Source organism: Sus scrofa, chromosome 12 (genome assembly GCF_000003025.6).
Source record: "Sus scrofa isolate TJ Tabasco breed Duroc chromosome 12, Sscrofa11.1, whole genome shotgun sequence".
NCBI lineage: Eukaryota > Metazoa > Chordata > Mammalia > Artiodactyla > Suidae > Sus > Sus scrofa.
The window spans coordinates 4,632,552-4,656,907 of NC_010454.4; the positions used below are offsets into that span (position 1 = coordinate 4,632,552).

General features: G+C 48.5%; 1 protein-coding gene and 1 long non-coding RNA gene across 7 annotated transcripts in view; one reads left to right on the forward strand and one right to left on the reverse strand.

Annotated features, from left to right (window-relative positions):
- Window positions 1–24,356, forward strand: part of LOC110255964 — a 44,538-nt gene that overhangs the window by 18,541 nt on the left and 1,641 nt on the right. For 3 of the 4 annotated variants that reach the window (XR_002336975.1, XR_002336972.1, XR_002336973.1), the window contains exons 2-5: window positions 944–995; window positions 2,512–2,616; window positions 6,152–6,287; window positions 23,136–23,237. This is a non-coding gene — a long non-coding RNA (uncharacterized LOC110255964). The remainder of the gene's footprint in view (window positions 1–943; window positions 996–2,511; window positions 2,617–6,151; window positions 6,288–23,135; window positions 23,238–24,356) is intronic. The other variant, XR_002336974.1, reaches the window with a different exon arrangement.
- The window catches only part of MGAT5B (mannosyl (alpha-1,6-)-glycoprotein beta-1,6-N-acetyl-glucosaminyltransferase, isozyme B), a 74,725-nt gene continuing 73,191 nt past the window's right edge, over window positions 22,823–24,356 (reverse strand). For all 3 annotated transcript variants that reach the window (XM_021066558.1, XM_021066557.1, XM_021066556.1), the window contains exon 17: window positions 22,823–24,338. In XM_021066558.1, the coding sequence (XP_020922217.1) occupies window positions 24,301–24,338 (38 nt within the window). In that variant the 3' untranslated portion in view covers window positions 22,823–24,300. The remainder of the gene's footprint in view (window positions 24,339–24,356) is intronic.

Here is a 24,356-nt window from a genome sequence, read left to right on the forward strand (position 1 = left end):
ACAAATTATAGCTGCCACTCAGGAAATTGTCCTGCCTCGGATGGTCACCAGGACCCCAAAGGGTGTCTTTGTTCAGCAAGGGGTTTTCTGAGTTTGGGGATTCTGCCAGGAGCCACCTCCTCCAGGAAGCCTTCCCCCGCCACCCCCGCCAACACCCCACTCCCAGCTGCCTGAGCCCCCCTCCGCCCCCTGTGTTGCTGTAACACTGGTGGCTGCAGCTCATCTCCCCATGGGCTGTGAGCTCCCTGAGGGCAGGGCTGGGCCTGTCATCTCCCCAACAGCTGGCACAGAGGGTGCCAACACCCCCCCATGCCCCTCCCAATGAAGGTGCAGGTCCAGTCTTTGGTTGGCACTGGAGGCTCCCCACCCCCGGGAAGGGCCCAGGCTGGAGGGGTTGGGGACAGGTGCTGGGGTCCCTGGCCTTCGGGCTCACCCCACCTTCCTAGACGCCACTTAAGCCAACTTTCCTCTGTCTGCACCCACCCCAGCTGGTGAGAGCGGCTCCTCTGAGACTCCTCTTGCATTTTCATTAATTTCTATTGAATAATTGAAACCAGAAAATTAATACTTTCAGCCTAAACCCGAATCGCAGTGCATGTGTTTTCCGTAATTGTAATTCCACTGGCGTGTTGACCAGGCACCTGAACCCTCCTCCTCCAGGGGCAGAAGGAGCAAAGCTACGTCTGGAGGCTGAAAACACAGTGCCGGGCTCAGGCGGGGCGCCCGGGTAGTGCTTTTTCATTAGTGTGTGGGCCCGGCAAGTGGGTGCATGGACACAAGGACCCCAAAGATCCATCCAGCCGTATAGAAGCTTCCAGCATTGGGGATGACGCCCCTTACGGTCTGGGCTAGAACCAACTTTGTTGCTTTTATCAAAATGAAATGGAAATTGCAGGACACCAAGAGGCTAAAAAGCTTTACTTTTTCTTTATTTCCTATCCAGCACCAGCCCACCTCCCATCTAGGTGCAACCAGCTTCCAGCCTGCTCCCAAAGGTAAGATTCTTTTTTCCCCCAGTTTTATTAGAGTATAATGGATTTACAATGTTGCATTAGTTTCAGGTGTACAGCAAAGTGAATCAGTTTTTTTATATGTATATATATTTATATACACATATACACACACACACTTTTTTTTTTTTTTTTTGGTCTTTCTAGGGCCGTATCTGTGGCATATAAACGTTCCCAGGCTGGGGGTCCAGTCGGAGCTGCAGCTGCAGGCCTACACCACAGCCACATCACATCCAAGCCATGTCTGCGACCTACACCACAGCTCACGGCAACGGCTCCTTAACCCACTGAGCGAGGCCAGGGATCGAACCTGCATTCTCATGGATGCTAGTCAGATTCGTTTCCACTGCGCCACGACAGGAACACCCAGGTTCTTTTCTCATATAGGTTATTTCAGAGGGAAGATTCTCAGAGCATCAGCACCACCCTGGGCCCTGGGGTGTTGTTTACTGACCAGGGGAAAGAAAGAGACTTGGTCTGCATCCCTCAGCATGGCCCCCTTTGGGGACAGCCAGGTGGCAGCTCTAGCAGGCGCGGACACCCTGCTAATCCCTTGTACTACTTCTCCCACTCCTGGCAAGAATTGGGGGTCCTTGGTGTCAGCCCAGCGCAGCTCTCATTAGCTTTATCTGGGATACAGAGGGATAAGCATCCTTGATCTTAAGACAGAGCGAGCGAGCAGGGCAGCTGCAGATGGTCCACGGTCACGTGACTGTGGATCTCTGGAAGGGGCCCTGGCGCCCTGATGTGTCCTGTTAGTTCCATCCTTTCCCCAGGAGAGAGAGAAGGACACGGTCATTGTCCAGAGTCAGCAGTGACTCTGGCGCTCCTGCAGGAAGTTTTCCTGAGGGCAGCTCAACAGGAAAGGAATAAGGCTGATGCAGCCAGCGAAGCTGGGAGAGGACCTGGTTGGACAGAGATGGAAGGCTGAGTGGGAGGTCGATCTCAGGGAAGCCACCTCTCCCGGGGCCCACCTCGGGGTGGAGGGGGGGATGCTGGAGAGGTGGGAGATGCAGAGGGAGAGGCTCGCCCATCCTTGTTCCAGCCTAGGATGCCCTTAAGGCAGGGTCCCCACCTGGCTGATCGTTACAAGCCCTGGCGGGTCAGGGTTCTGCTGCTACATTTCTTACTGCCATCTCAGTGCCTCTCCTTTTTGGAGTCAACCCCCATACCTTGAGGGTCTAGCCCAGGGCCAGGGCCAGAGCTGGAGCTTAGAACTCTGTGCAGAGCCTGGAGTCTGATCACCACTCTCCCACCCCTGTCTTTGCTCCACCCACACTGGCCTCTTTCCTGCATCTTGCACCTGCCTCAGAGCCTTTGCACAGGCTGTTCCCTCTGCCTGGGATGCTCTTCCTTTTGGCTCACTTCCTCCCTCTTCCTGACAACTTGCCTTCTCATCAAGCGTCTCCTTAGAAACCCATAGCCACCTGCCCGCCTTCCCCACTCCCTCTCCTTCTTGCTGGAATTTTCTCATTTTCGTTCATTGTCCATCTTCTACCAGCTGCAGTATAAGGTCTGTGAGAGCAGGCATCTTCTTGAGCACCAGCTGCATCCTCAGAACAGCCCTCGGCACACAGCAGGCTCTCCGGGAACCCTTGCCGAATGAGTGAGTAAAGCACAGTTGGCGGCTTAGGGCAGGAGCGCAGAGTGTTGGGTCTAAGAAGGGAAAGTCTCGACTTTGGACTCAGTGGGCACTTAGAGGCCGGGTGGTCCAAACTTGGCAAGAGTGGCTTTGTCTTGCCCCTTCCTGGAGGGTGGCCACCTGCTTCTAAGCCATCTGCTTCCAGCTCTCTTAGCTGTGGGGGACCCACCCTCGTCCCCTGAACCCTTCCCATGCTTTCTGGCTACACCTTAACTCCTATGGCCAGGCCCCTCGCCCTCGCCTCCAGCCCCCTCTGCAGAGTTAGGGGAAGGTGTGGGGGCGCCTGCACAGGGCAGCAGAGCCAGCTTTCCATTTCAAACCAAAGTTGAAGAGACGCCACTTTTTTTTTTTTTTTTTTTTTTTTTGTCTTTTTGCTGTATCTTGGGCCGCTCCCGCGGCATATGGAGGTTCCCAGGCTAGGGGTCCAATCGGAGCTATAGCCACCGGCCTACGCCAGAGCCACAGCAACGCGGGATCCGAGCCGCGTCTGCAACCTACACCACAGCTCACGGCAACGCCGGATCGTTAACCCACTGAGCAAGGGCAGGGACCGAACCCGCAACCTCACGGTTCCTAGTCGGATTCGCTAACCACTGCGCAACCACGGGAACTCCGAGACGCCACTTTTAATTACGTTTAAGTGCAACGTACCCTGAGGCTTTTGGTGGTAAACGGCTCTCAGTAAACAGTTTCTTCATTAATTATTATTATTTTCTTGAGCAGAGGCGAGAGGGAGGCAGGGCCCGGCTCAGCCCACGGCCATATGTCGGCTGTCAAACCTGCAGATGAGCGGGGCTCTGAGGGGCTGTCTTGTCGGCTCCATCGGGCTGGCCTAGGCCTGGGGTGGGAGAGGGAGCAGCCAGAACTCCAAGCTGCAGGAGGAAAGCAGGGGGCAGTGCACTGCCTGGGCCAGAGAGCGCGGCTGGGGTGGGGAGGACTTTTGTCTCCAGCAGAGGGGGGGGAGAAAGAGAATTACCACTAACTGAACAAAGTCTTAGGTGCCTCACACGTGGGAAAAACCCACTTTCTAAAAACAAAAGGCAAATAATAAGGCAAAAAGCCCCGATTTGTAGCACATGCCCATTTTCAAGGTGTAAACACTTCTGCCCCCAGGTTTAGGACACCAACCCCTTAACACCTGCCTTGTAAAACTCCTAAACATTTAACAACCATTTTTTTTTCTTTTGTCTTTTTACGGCCACACCTGCAGCATATGGAGGTTCCCAGGCTAGGGGTCGAACTGGAGGTGTAGCCACTGGCCTATGCCACAGCCACGGCAACACGGGATCCGAGCCACACACATCTGCAACCTACACTGCAGCTCGTGGCAATGCCGGATCCTTAACCCACTGAGCTAGGGCAGGGATTGAACCTGTGTCCTCATGGATGCTAGTCAGATTCATTTCTGCTGAGCCATGATGCGAACTCCAACAACCATTTCTGTGAGCTAGTAGGAGCCAGCCCCGGCACCCCTGTGTGTGTATTGGAATTCAAAACTTCCCTGCAAGGAGGTGTGCTGGTTAGTTAATTTTAGGTGTCAGCTTGATTAGGCTACACATACCCCGATGTTATCCAGAGTGTGTCTTTGAGGGTGTTTTGGGATGAGATTAATTTTTGCACGAGTAGACCGAGTAAAGCAGACTGGCCTCCCCAATGTGGGTGGGCCTTGTCCAATCAGTTGACAACCTGAATGGGACAGAAAGCTGACCCTTCCAGGAGTAAGGCCTGACTGTCTTGAGCTAGGACATTGGTCTTTTTCTGCCTTTGGACTCAAACTGAAACACTGACTCTTCTGAGTCCTGAGCTTGCTGGCTAGACCAGAACTCACACTATGGGTTCACCTGGTTCTTAGGCCTTTAGACTCAGACTGGAATTATACTCTCAGCCCCCTTGGGTCTTCAGCTTGCTGCTCAAGATTCTGAAAGTTGCCAGCATCCATTGGATAGATAGATAGATAGATAGACAGACAGACAGATAGGTAGATAATGTCCTATTGATTCTGTTTTTCTGAAAAACCCTAATACAGAGGTAGCTGTGGTCATCAGAATAACGGCCTCCCCAAAACAACCATGTCTGAATCCCCAGAACCTATGAATATGCTGTGTTACATCATGTGATGATTCATTTTATGTGTCACTGGGGCCACAGTGCCCAAGTATCTGGTCAGACATTATTCTGGATGCTTCTGTGAGGGTTTGGGGATGAGATTAACATGTACATCAGTGGACTTTAAGTAAAGCAGATTGCTCTTCCTCATGTGGGTGGGCCTCACCCAATCAGCTGAAGGCCTGAACAGAACAAAAGACCTAGCTCCCCTGGGAAAGAGAAAATTCTGCCAGCAGGCAGCCTTCCAACTTGAGCTGCAGCATCTCCTCTTCCCTGGGTCCCCAGCCCGTTGGTAGACCCCCCAGATTTTGTACTATCCAGTTTTCATAGTCACATGAGCCAATTTCTTAAATCTTTCTATATGCATATAGACATAACCTGTATACACACACACACACATCTGTTTCTCTGGAGAACCCTAACACACATGGGAAGGGGGAGAACGGGAGAGTTAAGGCGGCAGATGGAATTAAGGTTGTTGATCAGCTGACTTTGAAGCAGGAGGAAGATTGTCCTGGACACAAGGGCACAGACGGATCACACAAGAGGGCGGGAGGGTCAGGGTCCGAGTGATGAGATGTGAGCGAGATGAGCAGCCACTGTGGGCTTTGAGGATGTGAGGGGGCCACAAGCCAGGTAAGACAAGCAGCCTCTAGAAGGAGGAAAAGGCAAAGGACTCAGATTCCTCCTTGGAGTCTCCGGAAGGGATGCAGCCTTGCTGACACCTGGATTTTAGCCATGAAACCCATGCTCAGACTTAAACCTCCGGAACTGTAAACGAATCAGTCTGTGTTGTTTATGCCACCAAGTTTGCGGACAGCTGTAACAGCAACCCTGGGCACCTCTCACCAACATGGATCATCTGCCTTTAAATACACGATGGACCTAAAACACAGAGAGGCAGGCCGCCCACGTTGCCATAGTGATGAGCATCACGACAGAGTTTGAGCCCAGGGCTGTCTGATCCCAAGGCCCAGGCTCTTTGTTCTGTCCCATGAGAAAAGCCACTCTTTAAACATAAATGCCCGTGGGAAGGTGACTAACTTGGTCCCTTTGCAGCCTAGGTAACTGGAAAGCTTTCTTTAAAAAACACCCGAAAGGAAACGACCACAAATAGCAATGTCCAGGTGAAGGCACAGCTGAGCCTGTGGGATGTGGGAACCCGCCCCCTCCCCGGGGTGGGTGTGGCCCACATTGAAGCTGGAGCTGAAAACCACCAGGTGGTCAGCATTTGAGCCCAGGCTTTAACTCTATGAGGCTGAGTGAGAGGTGTTGCCAAGCCCTGCATCAAGGGGCTGGGGTGGCGACCCCGCCCCAGAGGCAGGGGGCGTGGCCTGGGGATTGAGGTGGGGCAGGGTGGCCTCTTAAGAACCACAGTTTGCATGAACTGTAGAACAGGAAACACCTGTCCCAACGCAGTTGGATAAGGAGGCTGGTCTGTCTGTGGAGGAGGCGAAACATGGGGAGGTGCTGGCTGAGCAGTTTCCAGAATTGAGGAAGACCAAGCATCATCAGATTCAGGAAGCCCGGTGAGTCCCATAAGCCCAGGCCCTGGATGCTGGTGCCAAGACACAAGCACTGGGTATCTTCTGGGCCAAGCACTGCACCAAGCACTTGGGCTGGGCGAATGTTTGTTGAATGAATAATGGGAAGAGGGGAGCAAGATGGGAAATGCGGATGACAGCTGGGAATTCCCAGTCTCTACCCTACCCTCTATCCCCACCTTCTCAGGACCCCAGAACGGTGTGGACAGGCGAGGGGTTCTGGAGGACCGGGTGGCGGGGGCACTGGGGCAAGGATACTGAGCATCCAGGGGTATCTCACCTGTGTCCCAGGGACCCACGCCCAGCCTAGCCCCAGCCTGAAACTCCAAGAGCCAAATGCCCCATCCCACCTGAGCCCTGGGGACCCTGCTGGGGAAGACCCCTGCAAAGAGTCTGGAAGGAAGAGGTAGCCGATGGTCAGGGCTGGGCAGCCAGGGCCAGCGGGGGGTAGCTGGGAGTTGATGCGGAGAGCAAACGCTCTCTGCTCTGCTCGCTTCACATCCGACACACAGGAATGAGCTGCGTGAGTTCTCCAGAATCACGCGTCTCTTGAGCCCAATGTTCAAATTTATGCAGCAGTCGAGCCTGGGTTATATTTAGCAGAGTCAGAGGGAGGTGATCTGAAGCTGAATCCAGCCGCGTCAACCTGGGAAATTGGGCTCGAGGGGCCGCCCGCCTCCCGCTGGAAGTGCCTGATGCTGCTCCAGCTGCCCTCGAGCCTGTGTTTGGGGGCTTTTGTGGGAAGGAGTGGCTCCATCCACAGCCTCCCACCTCCCTGGGCACCAGGGTTCTTTTTGCCTCTGCCGGCTTTTACTGAGCCAGCGCCACGCTTTTATGAGAAAAGAGGGACTGGGCTGTGTGCTGGGGGCCGTCGGCCGGCCGGGGGCCATTCAGCGGCTGACCGAGGGGCACTGGGCTCTGGCCTCTGGGCTGGTTCCCTCCCTCTCCTGCCGTTATCTTTAAAAGCAGCAGAAATCTGCCCCCTTTTGTGTGCGTTTCTTCTGGCTGCTGCCATGAATAACCCTAAACTGGATGGCTTCAAAGCGCAGGAATGCATTGGCTCAGCATCCCGTCCTGGCGGCCAGAAGTCTGAGATGAAGGTGTCGGCCGCCCAGCCCCCTCGAGGGCGCTAGGGACCATTTTCTCTTTGCCTCTTCCGTCTCTGGCACCGCAGGCAACCTTGGTGTAACAGCATCACGCTAGTCTCTGCTCTGTCTGCATGTGGCCTCCTACCCTGTGTGTGTGTGTCCCACATTTTCCTCTTCTTGAAAGGACCCCAGTCATTGGGCTTGGGGCCCATCCTCATCTGGTATGACGTCATCGTATCTGCATCCATAAAGACTCTTCCCAGTAACTCACATGCACAGTAGGGCTTCAACACATACTGGGGGCGCGTGTGGCGCCATGCACTTCAACCATGACCCCTTCCATCTCATCGTCCCTCACCCCCAGCAGCTATAGCTAGAAGGCCCCCCAGGTTGGGGGCTAGCAGGCCGGGAGCAGCTCCCCCTCAGCCTCCCCGTTCTCACCTGCCAGGAAGGGGCAGTGAGCCCCTCACACACGGAGGCAGCCCTGAGCCTTGGCCACCCTCATCTCACGCATCGCATCCCGGTGCTACCCGCCCGAGCTCGCGTCATCCTCAGCCCCCGTGTGTGCTGGGACCACGGTCCTCGTTTCACACAGGAGGAAACAAATGCCAAACCCGGTAAGGCCAGGACAGCAGGTCAGGTGCCCAGATACCACCCGGGCCTGATTCGGCTCTTAGGAGAGCTGGGAGGGGGGTTTTCACTGCCTTCTGAGCGGGGGGCAGGCACTGCCTAAGCAGAGCCGAGGGGGAGCCAGGGACCCTCTCCCTAGCACCGCCCTAAAGAGACCAGCGCCTGAGGATGTTGTGACCCCTTGAAATGTTATTAGGACAACATGGGGAGGAACCAGCATGACCAGACTTAACTTGCTGGCAGAAGGACCAGAGTTAAATCATGAGCCTTTTATCCTGGGATTTAGCCATGCCCTGGGCTGGTCCCCCCAGGCCTGGTCCCCCCAGGGCATGGCAAGAGTAACACGAGGGCTTGGCAGCACTTTGAGGCTGCCAAAGGCAGGGGGTGCAGCTGCAGTGCCAAGACGCTGGGAAGGTGGATTGCCAGGCCCAGGGTCCTTGGTGACCAGGAGAAGAAACCAGAGTTGCGCATGCCTCCCAGCCTCCGCAGGGGCCCTCTGCCATCCTGCCGCGTCCCTGGTTCTGGGCAAGCTGGTCAACAGGCCCCCGCATTCTCCGTCTTGCCCTTGATCGTTCAATTCTGCCTTGGAGCCAGCCAGGCCTGTGAGAGCTCTTGGCCTCAGGCCCAGGTGGACCAGCCTCTCCCTCCTCACTCCCCGGCTTGGCAGCTTCCCCGGCCCTGGGCTGTAGAGAGAACTGCCTTTGGCCTGACGGCTGCAGTGGGGGTGTGTGTGGGGGGGGCAGCAGCAAGCCTTCAAACGAAGCCTCCTCCAGCGCCCTGAATCTGAGCCCAGCCTCTGAGAGCAAAGCCGAGGAGTGGGGGGAGCAGAGGCCCCCTCCGCGCATGATGCCGAAGCCCTGGTTCTCACTGCTTTCACAGTAGAAACACTGGAGGAGTGTTTTGTTTTGCTTAAATTCTTTTTTTTGGGGGGGGAGCTTTTTAGGGCTGCATTCATGGCAGATGGAGGTTCCCAGGCTAGGGGTTGAATCGGACCACAGCTGCAACCTACACCACAGCTCACAGCAACTCCCGATCCCCAACCCGCTAAGAGAGGCCAGGGGTCAGATCCACATCCTCATGGATACCCGCTGGATTTGTTTCCACTGCGCCAGCACGGGAACTCCCTTCTTTAAGTTCTGATGCCTGCCCCCCTCCCAGTGATTTCAGTGTAATTAGTCTGGGAGCAGCCTGGGTGCCCGTCAAGCCTGGGGCGGGGCTTCACCATACCTGCAAGTAAGTGGGGAGGCTGACGTTGCCTTGCAGGGTGGCGATGAGGTGGGTGGTCCATGCCTACTTCAGCAGTGGGGGCGGGGAGAACCGGGGATGGCCAGCTTCGGTTTTAGGGGGGAAAGGCCCCCCAGCGTCACAGCATCTGGCCTTCTATCTGCCTGCAGTTTCCTCCCAGGACCTGACTTCTTTTCCTGCTACAAGCTGCCCCTCCTGCTTCATCTGCCAGCCCAGTCCCCCCACCCACCCACCCACCCACATCATTAAAATTTTAAGATAGCATTCAAAATAGTCTCCTGCACAAAGAACTCTTAAAACTCTAAGAAAATGACCCAATTAAAAAAAATGGGCAAAAGACCTGAACAGACACCTCAGCAAGAAGGGACACAGATGGCCAGTAAGCACATGAAAAGATGCTCATGTCATTAGGGAGTTGCGAACTAAAAATCTATGAAAAATTAATAAGCCACCACCTGGTACTCACTTGGTCTAGACCGGTGGTTTGCAACGTGTGAGCCCTGGGCCCTCAGCAGTGGCATCAGCTAGCTAAGAACTCATATCCCCAAGCCCCACCCCAGACCTAGTGAATCAAACTCTGGGGTGGGGCAGGGTGGGGTGGAGGTGACAGCAGCCTGGGGTTTAACAAGCTCAGAGTCAGGTGGTTCTGACACCTGCCAGAGTGTGAGAACTGCTGGCCTAGAACAGTTTCTCTGCCTCTGCACGCTGATGTTTTGGGTCAGATTAGTTATGTTGGTGGGGGCTGGCTTGTACCCTGTAGGAGGTCAACCCTAATCCTGGGCCTCTACCCAGTGATTGCCAGGAGCAGGCCACCCCCTGCCCCCCGAGTGGAGACAGTCAAACATCTCCAGATGGTGCCAGTTGTCCTCTGGGGAGTTAATTGCCCCCAGTTGAGGACCTCTGGCTGGGGGAGCATCTCAAACACAGGACTATAAAACTAGGAACACACCCTGTGGCTTGGGCACCATGCTGGGCTCTGTGAGGTCATTTGATACCCCACCTTACTGTTTACAAGCTGGATGACCTTGGGCAAGTTGCTTAAACTCTCTGTGCCCCAGTTTTCTCAACTGCAAAATGGGGGTCTAATTGTACCTACCTGGCAGGACAGCTAAGCAAAGAAGAATGTAAGATGACAAACCATGTGTCAGACTCTCAGCCGGGGGTCTGACGCATGCACCCTCTCCAGCATTTGTTATTTGTAGACTTTTTTTTTTCTTGGCCATGTCAAAGTTCCCATGTCAGGGATCGAACCAGCACCATAGCAGCAACCCAGGCCACTGCAGTGACAACACCAGCTCCTTTACCCACTGTGCCACAAGAGAACTCCCTGTAGACTTTTTGATGATGGCCATTCTGACCCGTGTGAAGTGGTACCTCGTCATAGTTTGGATTTGCGTTTCTCTAATAATTAGCGATGTTGAGCATCTTCTCATATGTCTGTTGGCCATCTGTCTTCCTTGGAGAAATGTCTATTTAGGTCTACTGCCTGCCTGCCTGCCTGTCTGTCTTTCTCTTTTCTTTTTCTTTTTTTGCTATCAAGCGGCATATGAAGTCCCCAAGACACAGTTGCCACCTATCCCAAAGCTATGGCAACACCAGATCCTTTAACCCACTGTGCCAGGCTGGAATCAAACCCACATCCTGGTGCTGCAGAGATATCACCGATCCTGTAGTGCCACAGGAGGAACTCCTACTTGCCCATTTTTCGATCGGCTTGTTTCTTTGATATTGAGTTGTATGAGTGGTTTGTACATTTTGGAAATTAACTCTTGTTGGTCTCATAGTTTGCAAATATTTTCTCCCAGTCCGTAGGTGGTCTTTTCATTTTGTTTACGGTTTCCTTTGCTGGGCAAAAGTTTTTAAGTTTAGTTAGGTCCCAGTTGCTAATTTTTGCTTTTATTTATATTGCCTTGGGAGACTGACCTCAGAAAACACTGGTAGAGGGTTTGTGTCAGAGAGTGTTTTTGCCTATGTTCTCTTGTAGGAGTTTTATGGTGCAGTGCCTTCTGTTTAAGTCTTTAAACCATTCTGAGTTTATTTTTGTGTGATTGAAGGGTGCACACTAACCTCGTTGATTTTACACGAAGCTGGGTACAGCCTTCCCGACTTGCTGAAGAGACTGTATTTTCTCCATTGTGTCTTCTTGACTCCCTGGGGAAGAGTATTGCTTGCAGGTATGCGGGCTTATCTCTGGGCTCTCTATTCTGTTCCATTGGTCCACATGTCTGTTTTTGTGTCAAAATCACAGTTTTGCTTACTGTATTTTTGCGAATTTGTCTGCGGTCTAGGAGGGTTATGCCTCCAGGTTTGTCCTTTTTCCTCAGGATTGCTCTGGCAGTTATGGGTGTTTTGTGGTTCTGCATACATTTTGGGATCATTTGTTCTAGTTCTGTGAAAAATGTCATAGGTGATTTGGTAGGGATGGCATTAAATCTGTAGATTACTTTGGGTAGAAAGGCCATTTTAACAGTATTAATTCTTCCAATCCAGGAGCATGGGATTTCCCTGAATCATCTTCAGTTTCCTTTATCCGTGTTTTATAGTTCTCCGCATATAAGTCTTTTATCTCCTTGGTTGGATTTATTCCTAGGTATCTTAACTTTTTTTGATGTAATTTTTGTTTTTTTACTTTTTCTGATATTTCATTGCTAATGTAAGGAAATGCAACAGGAGTTCCCACTGTAGCACCGTGGGTTAAGAATCTGACTGCAGTGGCTAGGGTCACCGCAGAGTCACAGGATTGATCCCCAGAGTGGTGTGCTGGGTTAAGGATCTGGCGTTGCTGCAGCTGCAGCTAGGAGTTTAATCCCTGACCCAGGAACTTCCACATGATGTGGGTGCAGCCAAAAAACAAAACAAAACAGTGAAACAAATTTATGTGTATTTTTTAAACATTTTTTTGCCACACTTACAGCATGTGGAAGTTCCCAGGCCAGGGATTGAACCCATGCTACAGTTGCAACCTGTGCCACAACTGTGGCAATGCCAGAGAGTTAACCCACTATGCCACAAAGGAACTTCCAGATTTACGTATATTAATCATGTATCCTGCTACCTTGCAGAATTCATTTATTCTAATAGTTTTTGTGTGGAGTCTTTAAGGGGTTTCTATAGAGAGGATCATGTCGTCTGCATAGAATGGCAATTTTACCTCTTCCTTTCCAATTTAGATACATTTTATTTCTTTTTCTTGTCTGATTGCTGTGACTGAGATTTCCAATACTATGTTGAATAGAAGTGGTGAGAGTGGGCATCCTTGTCTTGTTCCAGAATTTAGTGGAAAGCCTTTCAGCTTTTTGCCATTGAGTATTTTGTTGGCTGTGGGTTTGCCATAACATTGCTTTTATTATGTTGAGACATTGCTCCCTGTACACTCACTTTGGAGAATTTTTATCATGAGGGGATGCTGAATTTTATCAAATGCCTTTTCTGCACCTGGTGGGACGATCATGCAGGTTTTGTCTTTTGATGTGGTGTATCACTTTGATTTGCATATATTGAATCATTCTTGCAACACTAAAGCGAGCCCATCTTGATCATGGTGCCTGATCCTTTTTATTTATTGTTGGACTTAGTTTGCTAATATTTTGTTGAGGATTTTTGCATCTGTATTCATCAAAGATAGTGGCCTATAATTTTCTTTTTTCTTTTTTTGTAGTGTTTTTGTCTGATTTTGACATCAGGGTGAGGATGGTTTCACCCTCTTGCGTTCCTTCCTCTTCAGGAGTGCTCCCTCCTCTTCAGTCATTTGGGAGAGTTTGAGAAGGATAGGTATAAGTTCTTTGTATGTTTGGTAGAATTCCCCAGGGAAGCCATTCATCCTGGACTTTTGTTTGTAGGGAATGTTTTTAAGTTTCATTGAAATATAGTTGATTTACAATGTTGTGACAATTTCTGCTGTACAACAGAGTGATGAGAATTTTTTTTTATTACAGATTCTATTTCACTTCTAGTGATCAGTCTGTTCAAATTATGTTTCTTCTTCTTCTTCTTCTTCTTTTTTTTTTTTTTTTTTTTTTTTTTTTTTGCTGTCCTTTTGTCTTTCTAGGGCTGCACCCACAGCATATGGAGGTTCCCAGGCTAGGGGTCCAATCAGAGCTGTAGCCACTGCCTACTCCACAGCCTCAGCAAGGCCAGATCCAAGCTGCTTCTGCAACCTACACCACACCTCATGGCAACACTGGATGCTTAACCCACTGAGCGAGGCCAGGGATCAAACAGCAACCTCATGGTTCCTACTTGGATTCATTTCCTCTGCGCCATGACGGGAACTCCTCCCAAATTATGTTTCTTCTTAATTTTGGCAGGCTGTATGTTGCTAGAATCGTCCATGTCTTCTAGGTTGTCCAATTTGTTTGCATGTAACTGTTCACAGTTGGCGTTCCTGTCGTGGCACAGCGGAAACAAATCCAACAAGAACCATGAGGTTGCAGGTTCGATCTCTGGGCTTGCTCAGTGAGTTAAGGATACGGCATTGCCATGCACTGTGGTGTAGGTCACAGATTCGGCTCAGATCTGGCATTGCTGTGGCTGTGGTGTAGGCCAGCAGCTGTAGCTCCTATTAGACCCCTATCCTGGGAACCTCCATATGCTGTGGGTGCAGCCCTAAAAGGACAGAAAAAAAAAAACTGTTCACAGTAATATGAATTTTTTGTATTTCTGCAGGATTATTTGTTATTTCCCCTCTTTCATTTATTTTTTTAATTGGGTCCTCTCTCTTTTCTTCTTGGTTAGCCTGGCTAGAGGTTTGTCCACATAGTTTATCCTATCAAAAACAAAAACGGCTCTTGGTTTTTTCGGACTTTTCCATTGTATTTTAAAAATCTTTATTTCATTTATATCCTCTCTGATCTTTATTATTTCCTTCCTTCTACTGACTTTGGGTTTATTTGTTCTTTTTCTAGTTCTTTTAGGTGGTAGGTTAGGTTGAGATTTTTCTTGTTTCCTAAGGAAGGCCTGTATCATGATGAATTCCCTCAATAATTGCTTTTGCAAGAAAAACATTCAAAAAAATTTTTTAAAAGAGTTCCCGTTAGGGCTCAGTGAGTTAAGAGCCTGACTAGTATCCATGAGGATTTGGGTTCAATCCCTGGCCTTGCTCAGTGGGTTAAGTATCCGGCATTGCTGTAAGCTATGGCATAGGTTGCAGATGTGGCTCAGATCCTGCATGGCTGTTGTTGTGGGATAGGCTGGCAGCTGCTGCTCCGATTTGACCCCTAGCCTGGGACCTTCCATGTGCCACAGGTGCGGCCCTAAAAAGAAAAAAGAAAAATAGAAAAATAATTTCTCTTGTTGCATCCCATAGCTTTTACAGGCTTGTGGGATTTTTGCTTCTTTGTTTGTTTTTGGCCACAACTATGGCATGTGGAAATTCCTGGGTTAGGGGTCAAACCCACACAACAGTAACCAGAGCCACAGCAGTGACATAGCAGGATCCTTAACCCACCAAGCGACCAGGGAACTCCTTTAAGGTTGTGTTTTCATTGTCTTTTGTCTCAAAGTTTTTTTGTTTTATTTTTATTTTATTTTATTTATTTATTTATTTATTTATTTATTTATTGTCTTTTTGCTATTTCTTGGGCCGCTCCCAAGAAATGTAGTAGTATGTTGTTTAATTTTCATGTAATCATATATGTTCTTGTTTTCTTTTCTGCAACTGATTTCTAGTTTCATGCCAGTGTGGTCAGAAAAGATGCTTGAAATAATTTCCATCTTCTTAAATTTGTTGAGGTTTATTTTGTGTCCTAGTTTGTAGTCTATCTTAGAGAATGTTCCATGCACACTTCAAAAGAATGTGTATTCTGATTTTTGTTTTTGTTTTTTAATATAGTGCCCTGTAGATATCAATTAAGTCCAACTGTTTCATTTTGTCATTTAGGATATCTGTTGTCTTATTGATTTTCTATCTGGAAGATCTGTCCATTGATGTCAGTGGGGTGTTAAGGTCTCCTACTACTGTTGTATTCCTGACAATTTCTCCCTTAATGTCTGTCAGCATTTTATATATTTAGGTGCTCCTATATTGGGTGCATATGTGTTAAGGGAATGTAATATCTTCTTGTGTTGATCCCTTTATCATTATACAATGTCCTTTGTCTTTCTTTATGAACTTTGTTTTAAAGTCTATTTTTGTCTGATATGAGTTTGCTTTCCCTGCTTTCTTGCCATTTCTGTTTGCATGAAATATATTTTCCCACTCCCTCACTTTCAGTGTGTATGTTTTTCAGCCTAAAGTGAGTACTTTGTAGGTAGCATATTATAGGTTATGTGTTCTGTCTTTTTTTTAAGGGCTGCATCTGTGGTATATGAAACTTCCCAGACTAGAGGTTGAATGGGAGCTGGAGCTGCTGGCCTAGACCACAGCAACACCAGATCTAAGCCACATCTGTGACCTTTGTCACAGCTTGTGGCAACGCTAGGTCTTTAACCCACTGAGCCAGGCCAGGAATCGAACCCCCATCCTCATGGATACTGGTCAGGTTCTTAACACACTGAGCCACAATGGGAACCCCAGTTCTGTTTTTTTTATACAATCTGCAGGTCTCTCTCTCTTATTTTTATGGCCACACCCATGGCACATGGAAGTTCCCAGGCAGGGATTGAACCCAAGCCTCTGCAGTGACCCAAGTCTCCTGCAGTAGGATACTTAACCTACTGCACCACAGCAGGAACTCCCACTCTATGTCTTTTGATTGGAGTATTTAGTCCATTGACATTTAAATTATTGTTAAGTATGTATTTATTTCCATTAAAAATTGTTTTATTGTTTTAGGGCCACACCTGTGGCATATGGAGGTTCCCAGGCTAGGGATTGAATTGGAGCTATAGCTGCCAGTCTACACCACACTGCACAGCAAAGGGGTCTGAGCTGCGTCTGCAACCTACACCACAGCTTGCAGTAATACTGGATCCTTAACCCACTGAGTGGGGCCAGGGATAAAACCTGCATGCTCATGGCATATTAGTTGGGTTGGTTACTACTGAGCCACAACAGCAACTTCTATTTCCATTAAAATTTTTTTTAATAAACTGTCAATTTCTGCTGCACAGCAAAGTGATCCAGTTATACACATATACAGACATTCTTTTTCTCATATTATCTTCTATCATGTTTTATAACAACTGATTGAATACAGTTCCCTGTGCTATAAAGCAGGACTTCATTGCTTATCCATTCTAAATATAATAGTTTGTATCTACTAACCCCAAACTCCCTCCCCCTCAGCATCACAGGTCTGTTCTCTGTGTCCATAAGTTTGTTTCTGTTCTATAGATAGGTTCATCTGTGCCATATTTTAGATTCCACATATAAGTGATATCATATGATATTTGTCTGTCTCTTTCTGACTTAGTATGAGAATCTCTAGTTCCAGCTATGTTGCTATAAATGGCATTATTTCATTCTTTTTTATGGCTGAGTAGTATTCCATTGCATATATGTACATCTTCTTAATGCATTCATCTGTCAATGGATATTTAGGCTGTTTCCACATCTTGGCTATTGTGAAAGGTATTGCTATAAGCATAGGGGTGCATGTATCTTTTTCAAAGTTTTGTCCAGATATATGCCCAGGAGTGGGATTGCTAGATCATATGGTGGTTCCATATTTAGTTTTCTAAGAAACCTTCATACTGTTTTCCATAGTGGTTGTACCAATTTACATTCCTATCAACAGCATAGGAAGGTTCCCTTTTCCCCACACCCTCTCCAGCATTTGTTATTTGTATACTTATTAATGATAACCATTCTGACCAGTGTGAAGTGGTACCTCATTGTAGTTTTGATTTGCATTTCTCTTTTTTTTTTTTTTTTTTTTTTTTTTGTCTTTTTGCTATTTCTTTGGGCCACTCCTGCGGCATATGGAGGTTCCCAGGCTAGGGGTCGAATCGGAGCTGTAGCCACCAGCCTATGCCAGAGCCACAGCAACTCAGGATCTGAGCCATGTCTGCGACCTACACCACAGCTCACGGCAACGCCGGATTGTTAACCCACTGAGCAAGAGCAGGGACCGAACCCGCAACTTCATGGTTCCTAGTCGGATTCGTTAACCACTGCGCCACGACGGGAACTCCTGATTTGCATTTCCCTAATAGTGATGTTGAACATTTTTTCATGTGCCTGTTGGCCATCCGTATGTCTTCTTTGGAGAAACATCTATTCAGGTCTTCTGCCCATTTTCCAATTGGGTTGTTTTTTGTTGTTGAGTTGTATGAGTTGTTTTTATATTTTGGAGATTAAGCCCTTGTTGGTTGCATCGTTTGCAAATTTTTTCTCCCATTCCACTGGTTGTCTTTTTGTTGTTGTTTTTTGTTTGTTTGTTTTTATAGTTTACTTTGCTGTGCAAAAACTTGTCAGTTTGAATAGGTCCCACTGGGTTTTGTTGTTGTTGTTGTTATTGTTTTGTTTTGATTTCTATTGCCTTGGGAGACTGATCTAAGGAAACATTTGTAAGGTTGATGTCAGAGAATGTTTTGCTTATGTTCTCTTCTAGCAGTTTTATAGTATCATGTCTTATGTTTACATCTTTAAGCCATTTTGAGTTTATTTTTGTGCGTGATGTGAGGGTGTGTTCTAATTTCATTGATTTACATGCAGCTGTCCGTTTTCCCATCACCACTTGCTGAAGAGACTGCCTTTTTCCCATTTTATATTCTTGCCTCCTTTGTTGAAGATTAATTGACCATAGGTATCTGGGTTTATTTCTGGATTCTCGATTCTGTTCCATTGATCTGTATGTCTATTTTTGTACGAGTCTTGATTACTATAGCTTTGTAATATTGTCTGAAGTCTGAGAAAGTTGTGCTTCCTTCTTGGTGTTTTTTTTTCCCCTCAGGATTTCTTTGAATTCTGGGTGCTTTATGGTTCCATATAAATTTTTAGACTTGTTCTAATTCTGTGAAAAATGTCATGGGTAATTTGATAGGGATTGCTTTAGGTAGTATAGCCATTTTAATGATATTAATTCTTCCAATCCAGGAACATAGAATATCTTTTCATTCCTTTGAATTCTTTTTAATTTCCTTGATTAATGTTTATAGTTCTCAGCATATAAGTCTTTTACCTCCTTGGTCAGGTTTATTTGTAGGTGTTTAATTTTGGGGAGCACAACTTATTTATTTAACTTTTTTAAAGCCACACCCTTAGCATATGGAAGTTCCCAGGCTAGGGGTCAAATCAGAGCTACAGCTGCTGGCCTACACCACAGCCACAGCAATGCAGGATGCAAGTCACATCTGCGACCTACTCTGCAGCTCATGACAACACCAGATCCTTAACCCACTGAGTGGGGCCAGGGATTGAACCTGCATCCTCATGGATGCTAGCTGGATTCATTTCCACTGCACCACAACAGGAACTCCTAGGGTGCAATTTTTAAAAATACTGTATTTTTATATTCCTTTCCTAATATTTCATTATTTGTACACAGAAATTCAACCAATTTCTGAATGTTAATCTTGTGTCCTACTACTTTTACAGAATTCGTTGATCAGTTTGAGGAGTTTTTGTGTGGAGTCCTTAGGGTTTTCTATACATAGTATCCTGTCATCTGCATAGAGTGACAGTTTTACCTCTTCTCTTCCAATTTGGATACAATTTCTTTCTTTTGTTTGTCTGACTGTTACAGCTAGGACTTCCAATACTAGGTTAAATTACAGTGGTGAGAGTGGGCATCTTCATCTTATTCCAGATTTTAGTGGAAAGGCTTATCAGCTTTTCTCCATAGAGTATTATATTGGCTGTGCGTTTGTCATAAACGGCTTTATTTTGTTGAGATATGTTCCCTCTATACCCACTTTTTATCATGAATGGATGTTGGATTTTGTCACATGCCTTTTCTGCATCTATTGAGATGTTCATGTGGTTTTGACTTTTCTTCTGTTAATGTGGTGTATGATGCTGATTGATTTGTGTATGTTGAACCATCCTTGTGAACTTGGGATGAATCCCACTTGGTTGTGATATATATTTTTTATGTGTTGTTGGATTCAGTTGGCTAAACTTCTGTTGAGAATTTTTGCATCTATATTCATCAAAGATGATTAGCCTACAATTTTCTTTTTTGGTAGTATCTTTGTCTGATTTTGGTTTTAGAGTGACAGCGGCTTCATAGAATGTCTTTGGGAGTATTCCTTTTTCTTCAAACTTTTGGAAAAGTTTAAGAAGGACCCAAGCCACTGCAGTAGGATTCCTAAACCACTGCACCACAGCAGAAACTCCTACTCTAGGTCTTTTGATTGGGGTATTTAGTCCATTGACATTTAAAGTAATTATTGATAAGTATGTATTTATTTCCATTTTAAAACTTTTTTTCCAGTTGACTTGGTATTTCCTCTTTGTTCCTTTGTTCTTTGTGTTTTTCCTTTAGTGGCTTGTTGGTTCTCTTTTGCGTTATGTTTGAGTTTCTTTGTTTTTGGTTTTTGTGATGGTTTGCAAGCATGTCAACCCATAACCATTTCTACTTGTTTTAGACTGATAGTCATAGGGGGGTTCAAACACATTCTATAAGATCTATATTTTTTACTCCCCTCCCCAACATTTTGTGATTTCCATGTCTTATTTTGCATCTTCATGTTTATCCTTTTGCTCTTAATTGTAGTTATGACTGCTTTTACAAATTTTTTGATTGTTTTTAAATCTAGGTACTGGCTTACTTAAGTGATCTTCAGTACTTTCAAATATTTGCCTTTCCCTTGATGCTTTTCTATTTCAATAAGATCTTTCACTATTTCTTTTAGGTTAGGTTTAGTATTGCTCTATTTTAGTTTTTGCTTGTCTGAGAAATGCTTAGTTTATCTATTCTAAATGATAATCTTGCTAGGTTGCAGATTTTCCCCTTTCAGGACTTTGAACGTATCATGCCACTCCCTTCTGGCCTGCAATGCTTCTGTAGAGAAATCAGCTGATAACCTCGTGGGGGTTCCCTTGTCACTGACTTTGGTTTTTATCTTGCTGCCTTTAGAATCCTCTCTTTACCTTTTCCCATTTTAATTATGATATGTCTTCATTTGTCTTCATCTTATTTGGGACCCTCTGTACTCCCTGTATCTGGATACCCATTTCCTTCTTTAGGTTTGGGGAGTTTTCAGCCATAATTTCTTCAAAAATACGTTCAGTCCTTTTTTCTCTTTCTTCTTCTAGAAACCCAATTATGCATAGGTTGGCCTGCTTTATATTATCCCATAGAGATCTATGTTGCTTTCATGTCTCTCATTTAATCTGCTGTTCTGATTGGGTGATTTCCATCATTCTATTGTCCAGATGACTTATTTGTTCTTCTGCATTATTTAGTTTGCTATTCGTTGCCTTAAGCTCAGTTTTTACCTAGGCAATTGAGTTGTCTGATTTTGATGGGTTCTTCTTTACAGTTTCTAGTTCCTTGTTACAGTGATCTGCATTTCTATTGATAGTCTTCTCAATTCCTTTAGCGTTTTTATTATCTCCTTTTTGAACTTGGGTTCTGGTAGAGTGAAGAAGTGCTTCATTGTTCTTTCAGAGGATTTCTCTGTTCTTTTCATTGGGAGTAGATCCTCTGCTTTGTTATTTTATTAATTGGGAGTAGAATCTCTGCTTTTTATTTTATTGAAAGTCTGTTTTTGTGAATTTAGGAGAAAGTTATCTATTGTGGTCTTGAAAGGCTGTTTTTATTGAGTGACCTTGTGTAGACTGAGTCCAGTATTTTGGGTGTGAGGGCTGTTCTTGGTATGCAAACCTGCTCCATCTTTCCTCAGGGTATGCTGACCATTGCCCTTTGATAGTGAGTGTGTTTGGTGGTGTGGTGACCAGACTGAGTACTGAATATTGGGTGGGGCCTCCTCTTTGCTCTGTGGTTGTCAGAGCCCAGTTGGGGACAGGATATGCTCCCGAGATGTTGGAGTAGAAGCCACTCTCTCCAGCTCTAAGATGCAGTGTGATATAGGCAGGACTTGAGCACTGCCACTGGGGAAGAAACCCCTGTGTATGCCTCCCCAGGAGTGTCCACAGGAGATGTGGAATTCTGTGATGCCTTCTGCCACCCTGTGTGTGCACCAACTGAGTCTGCTGCTGCAGGACCTGCCCTTGAACCTGTCCCAGCCCAAGGGAGCGCTGACAATGGGCTCAGATGTTACCCTGCAGGGGTGGGGCTATGTACTTACACAGCCATACCCTGCCGTAAGCATGCCAACAGCAGGGATCCAATGGCAGACTCACAACTGGTCATATGCACTGATTATGTGGCCGCTATGGAGGACCTGCACCCTAACTTGGGTGCATTAACAATGGCATCCCACATTTGGCGCAGCGGAAATGAATCTAACCAGCATCCATGAGGACACAGGTTCGATTCCTGACCTCGCTCAGTAGGTTAAGGATCCGGCATTGCCATGAGCTGTGGTATAGGTCACAGATACAGCTCGGATGAGGCATTGCTGTGGCTGTGGTGTAGGCCGATAGCTATAGCTCCAATTAGACCCCTAGCCTGGGAACTCCATTAAAAAAAAAAAATGGCATCCCAGACCACAATTCAGGCCCTTTGGGTTGTTTTTGTGTAGCTAAATCGAGTCTTCTCCCTGGGTCTGTTGGCTAAAGCCTCAACCCCTGCGCGTAGTAGCAGGTGCGTGTTTCGGGGCAAGAAGCGTGGTGACATGGCAGCTGTCAGTGCTGGCCTCTCTCTGTCCTACCTGGCAGCAAGCCAGCACATGCGCACTCCTCTCCAGCAACGTCCAGGCCGCTCCAGCTCTCCATCTGCCCCCGTGGGCCTCCCAACAGCGAGGGGAGTTCCCAGGGCAAGGGACTCTTTCCTCGTTCACAGCCCCATCCCAGGGGTGCAGGTCCCACCCCAATTCCCCTTTTCTTTCTATCCTACCTGGTCACGTGGGGATCTTTCCTGCCACTTAGGTTGCGAAAGAGATCCTCGGCCAGCTCTTGGTTGGTTTGCTGTGAGAATTCCTCCACAGGTAGATGTGTTTTTGATGTGTTTGTGGGGGGAGGTGAGTCCACGTCCTTCTGCTCCACCATCTTCATCTTCCTCCGCTAGCAAGACGTCTTTTCAGACTCAGGCTCTCTTCAAATTGCACTTATGGGAGTTCCCACTGTGGCTCAGTGGTTTAAGAACCTGACGCAGTATCCACGAGGGTTTGATCTCTGGCCTCCCTCAGTGGTTTAAGGATCCAGCATTGCTGCGTGCTGCAGCAGAGGTCACAGATGTGGCTCAGATCCCGCGTGGTGTAGGCCGGCAGCTGCAGCTCCCATTTGACCGCTGGCCCAGGAACTTCCATGTGCCATGCGTGCAGCTGTAAAAAGAAAAAAAAAAAATTGCATTTATGTTCTCAGCCCTCACACTGAACACAGCCCTGCAGAGGTCAACCCCAGGTAAACAGACCTAAGCACCTGGCAAGCAGGGCCCTGGCATCACAGTGCCAGGGCAATGGGAGGGGCCCGCGGGTCTCTGGCACCCAGGGGCTTCCTTTGGGCTGACAAAGTGACCGTGTGGACCTGGGGGCCCCAGAAGGCCACTCCCCGCCCTGGGTGTTCACACCCCCTCGCTCCTCCAGGAAAAAAACGAGAAATAGCACAGCTCCTCCTCTGCACCTCACATCCCAATAAAATATTTATTATTTCAAGAAATAAATCTTTAAAAAAAGAGAGAGAGAAAAGAGTGTCTCTATTGCTTTCCCCCGACAGGTCAGGTCCTTGGTGACTTGGGAGTGGCCGAATGAGGCCTCAACCTCGAGGCCCACAGCAGGGCTAGGCCTTCTCTCTGGACTCAGGGCTGCCTCCCTGGGGTGGAGGGCGGGCCTAGGTGGGTGGGGTGGGGCTGCCAGGAGGGGAGCGGGATCACCAACTGGGGTGGGGTGGCAGTGTTTCTAAAGGCCTGATTTCTCTCTTCAGGCAGGCTTGGGGCCAAAGGGAAGACATGCCACACGGACGGACGGACGGACGGATGGGCAGGCGGCTGCATCCAGCGTGATCTGAGGCTCGAGGAAGCTGGAGGTAGGGGCGCGGACGCAGCGCTGATGGGGTGGGGGCTGCGTGGGGGTAGCAGGCCTGGGCAGCCAGGAACTGGGCCAGGTGTGCTCTGGGGCTAAGGCTCCGTCCCAAGCCTACCGAAGATGCTGGGGGGTCGGGCGGGGCGTGGATTCTAGATCCTGTTCTCAGAGGCTGGGGTTGGGGGGAGACTGAGGCTTTGGCGACAAATCCACAGTCTGGAGTTGCAGTCATGCTGGGATAGGTTTCAGGGAATGCCCTAAGTGAAGAGAGTTGGAACAAGCAAGAGAGGAAACGATTCAACCCAGAGTCTACATGGCCCCTGCAACCCTAACTGTGGTCGGTCCCCAAGTGTATGTGGGGGGGTGGGTTTGGAAAAGTGGGAGGGTGGGCCCAAGAGGAGGCATGAGCAGGGTCCCCCAACCTAGCCTTCCCCTAGCCCCCTCCCCAAACAACTCCAGAGGGACAAGTCTGACCCCTCGTGCATCTCTCCCCACCCCTGGACCTTTCAGCAGGCCATCTGCTCCTTCTGTCATACACCCGAGGCCTCCCCCTCGGCCCAAGAAGGACCAGGGCCCTCTCGCTACCTGGTCCAGGTCTGGCCTTGCACAAAGCAAGGGGTCCCCGAGCACCTGCTCCTGGGCCAACCTCTGACCAGCCCCATGGCTGCTTGGCCACCATGGTGCCAGGAGCCCTCGGGCTGAGAACGAGAAGCCGGCTGAGGGTGGGCACTGGTCACTCGGCAGCGATGCCCCCTCCCCAGCCCGATGCACCTGTCTGCCCTGCCCACTTGCCAGCCCAGGAAGGGGGCTCCGGCCTGAGGGCGTTGGCGGGGGAGCGGGTCGCTGGAGCTCGGAATCTGCTGGTGCTTTCTCCTGCGGCAGCGAGGGCCAGCCGGGTGGGCGCCCTCACAGACAGTCCTGGCACAAGGCCACCTGGCCCTTGCGGAAGTCTCGGCAGGGACAGAGGCGGCGGTACTTGGTGCTGGCGCCGGCACAGCTGAAGAGCAGGGGCTCCTTCTGCAGGAAGCACTCCTGGCCGGGCTGGGCGAAGGCCGGGTACAGGTGGTTCATCTCCGACTCGGTGCTGTCACAGGGCACCTGCAGCCTAGGTGGGCGGCACAGG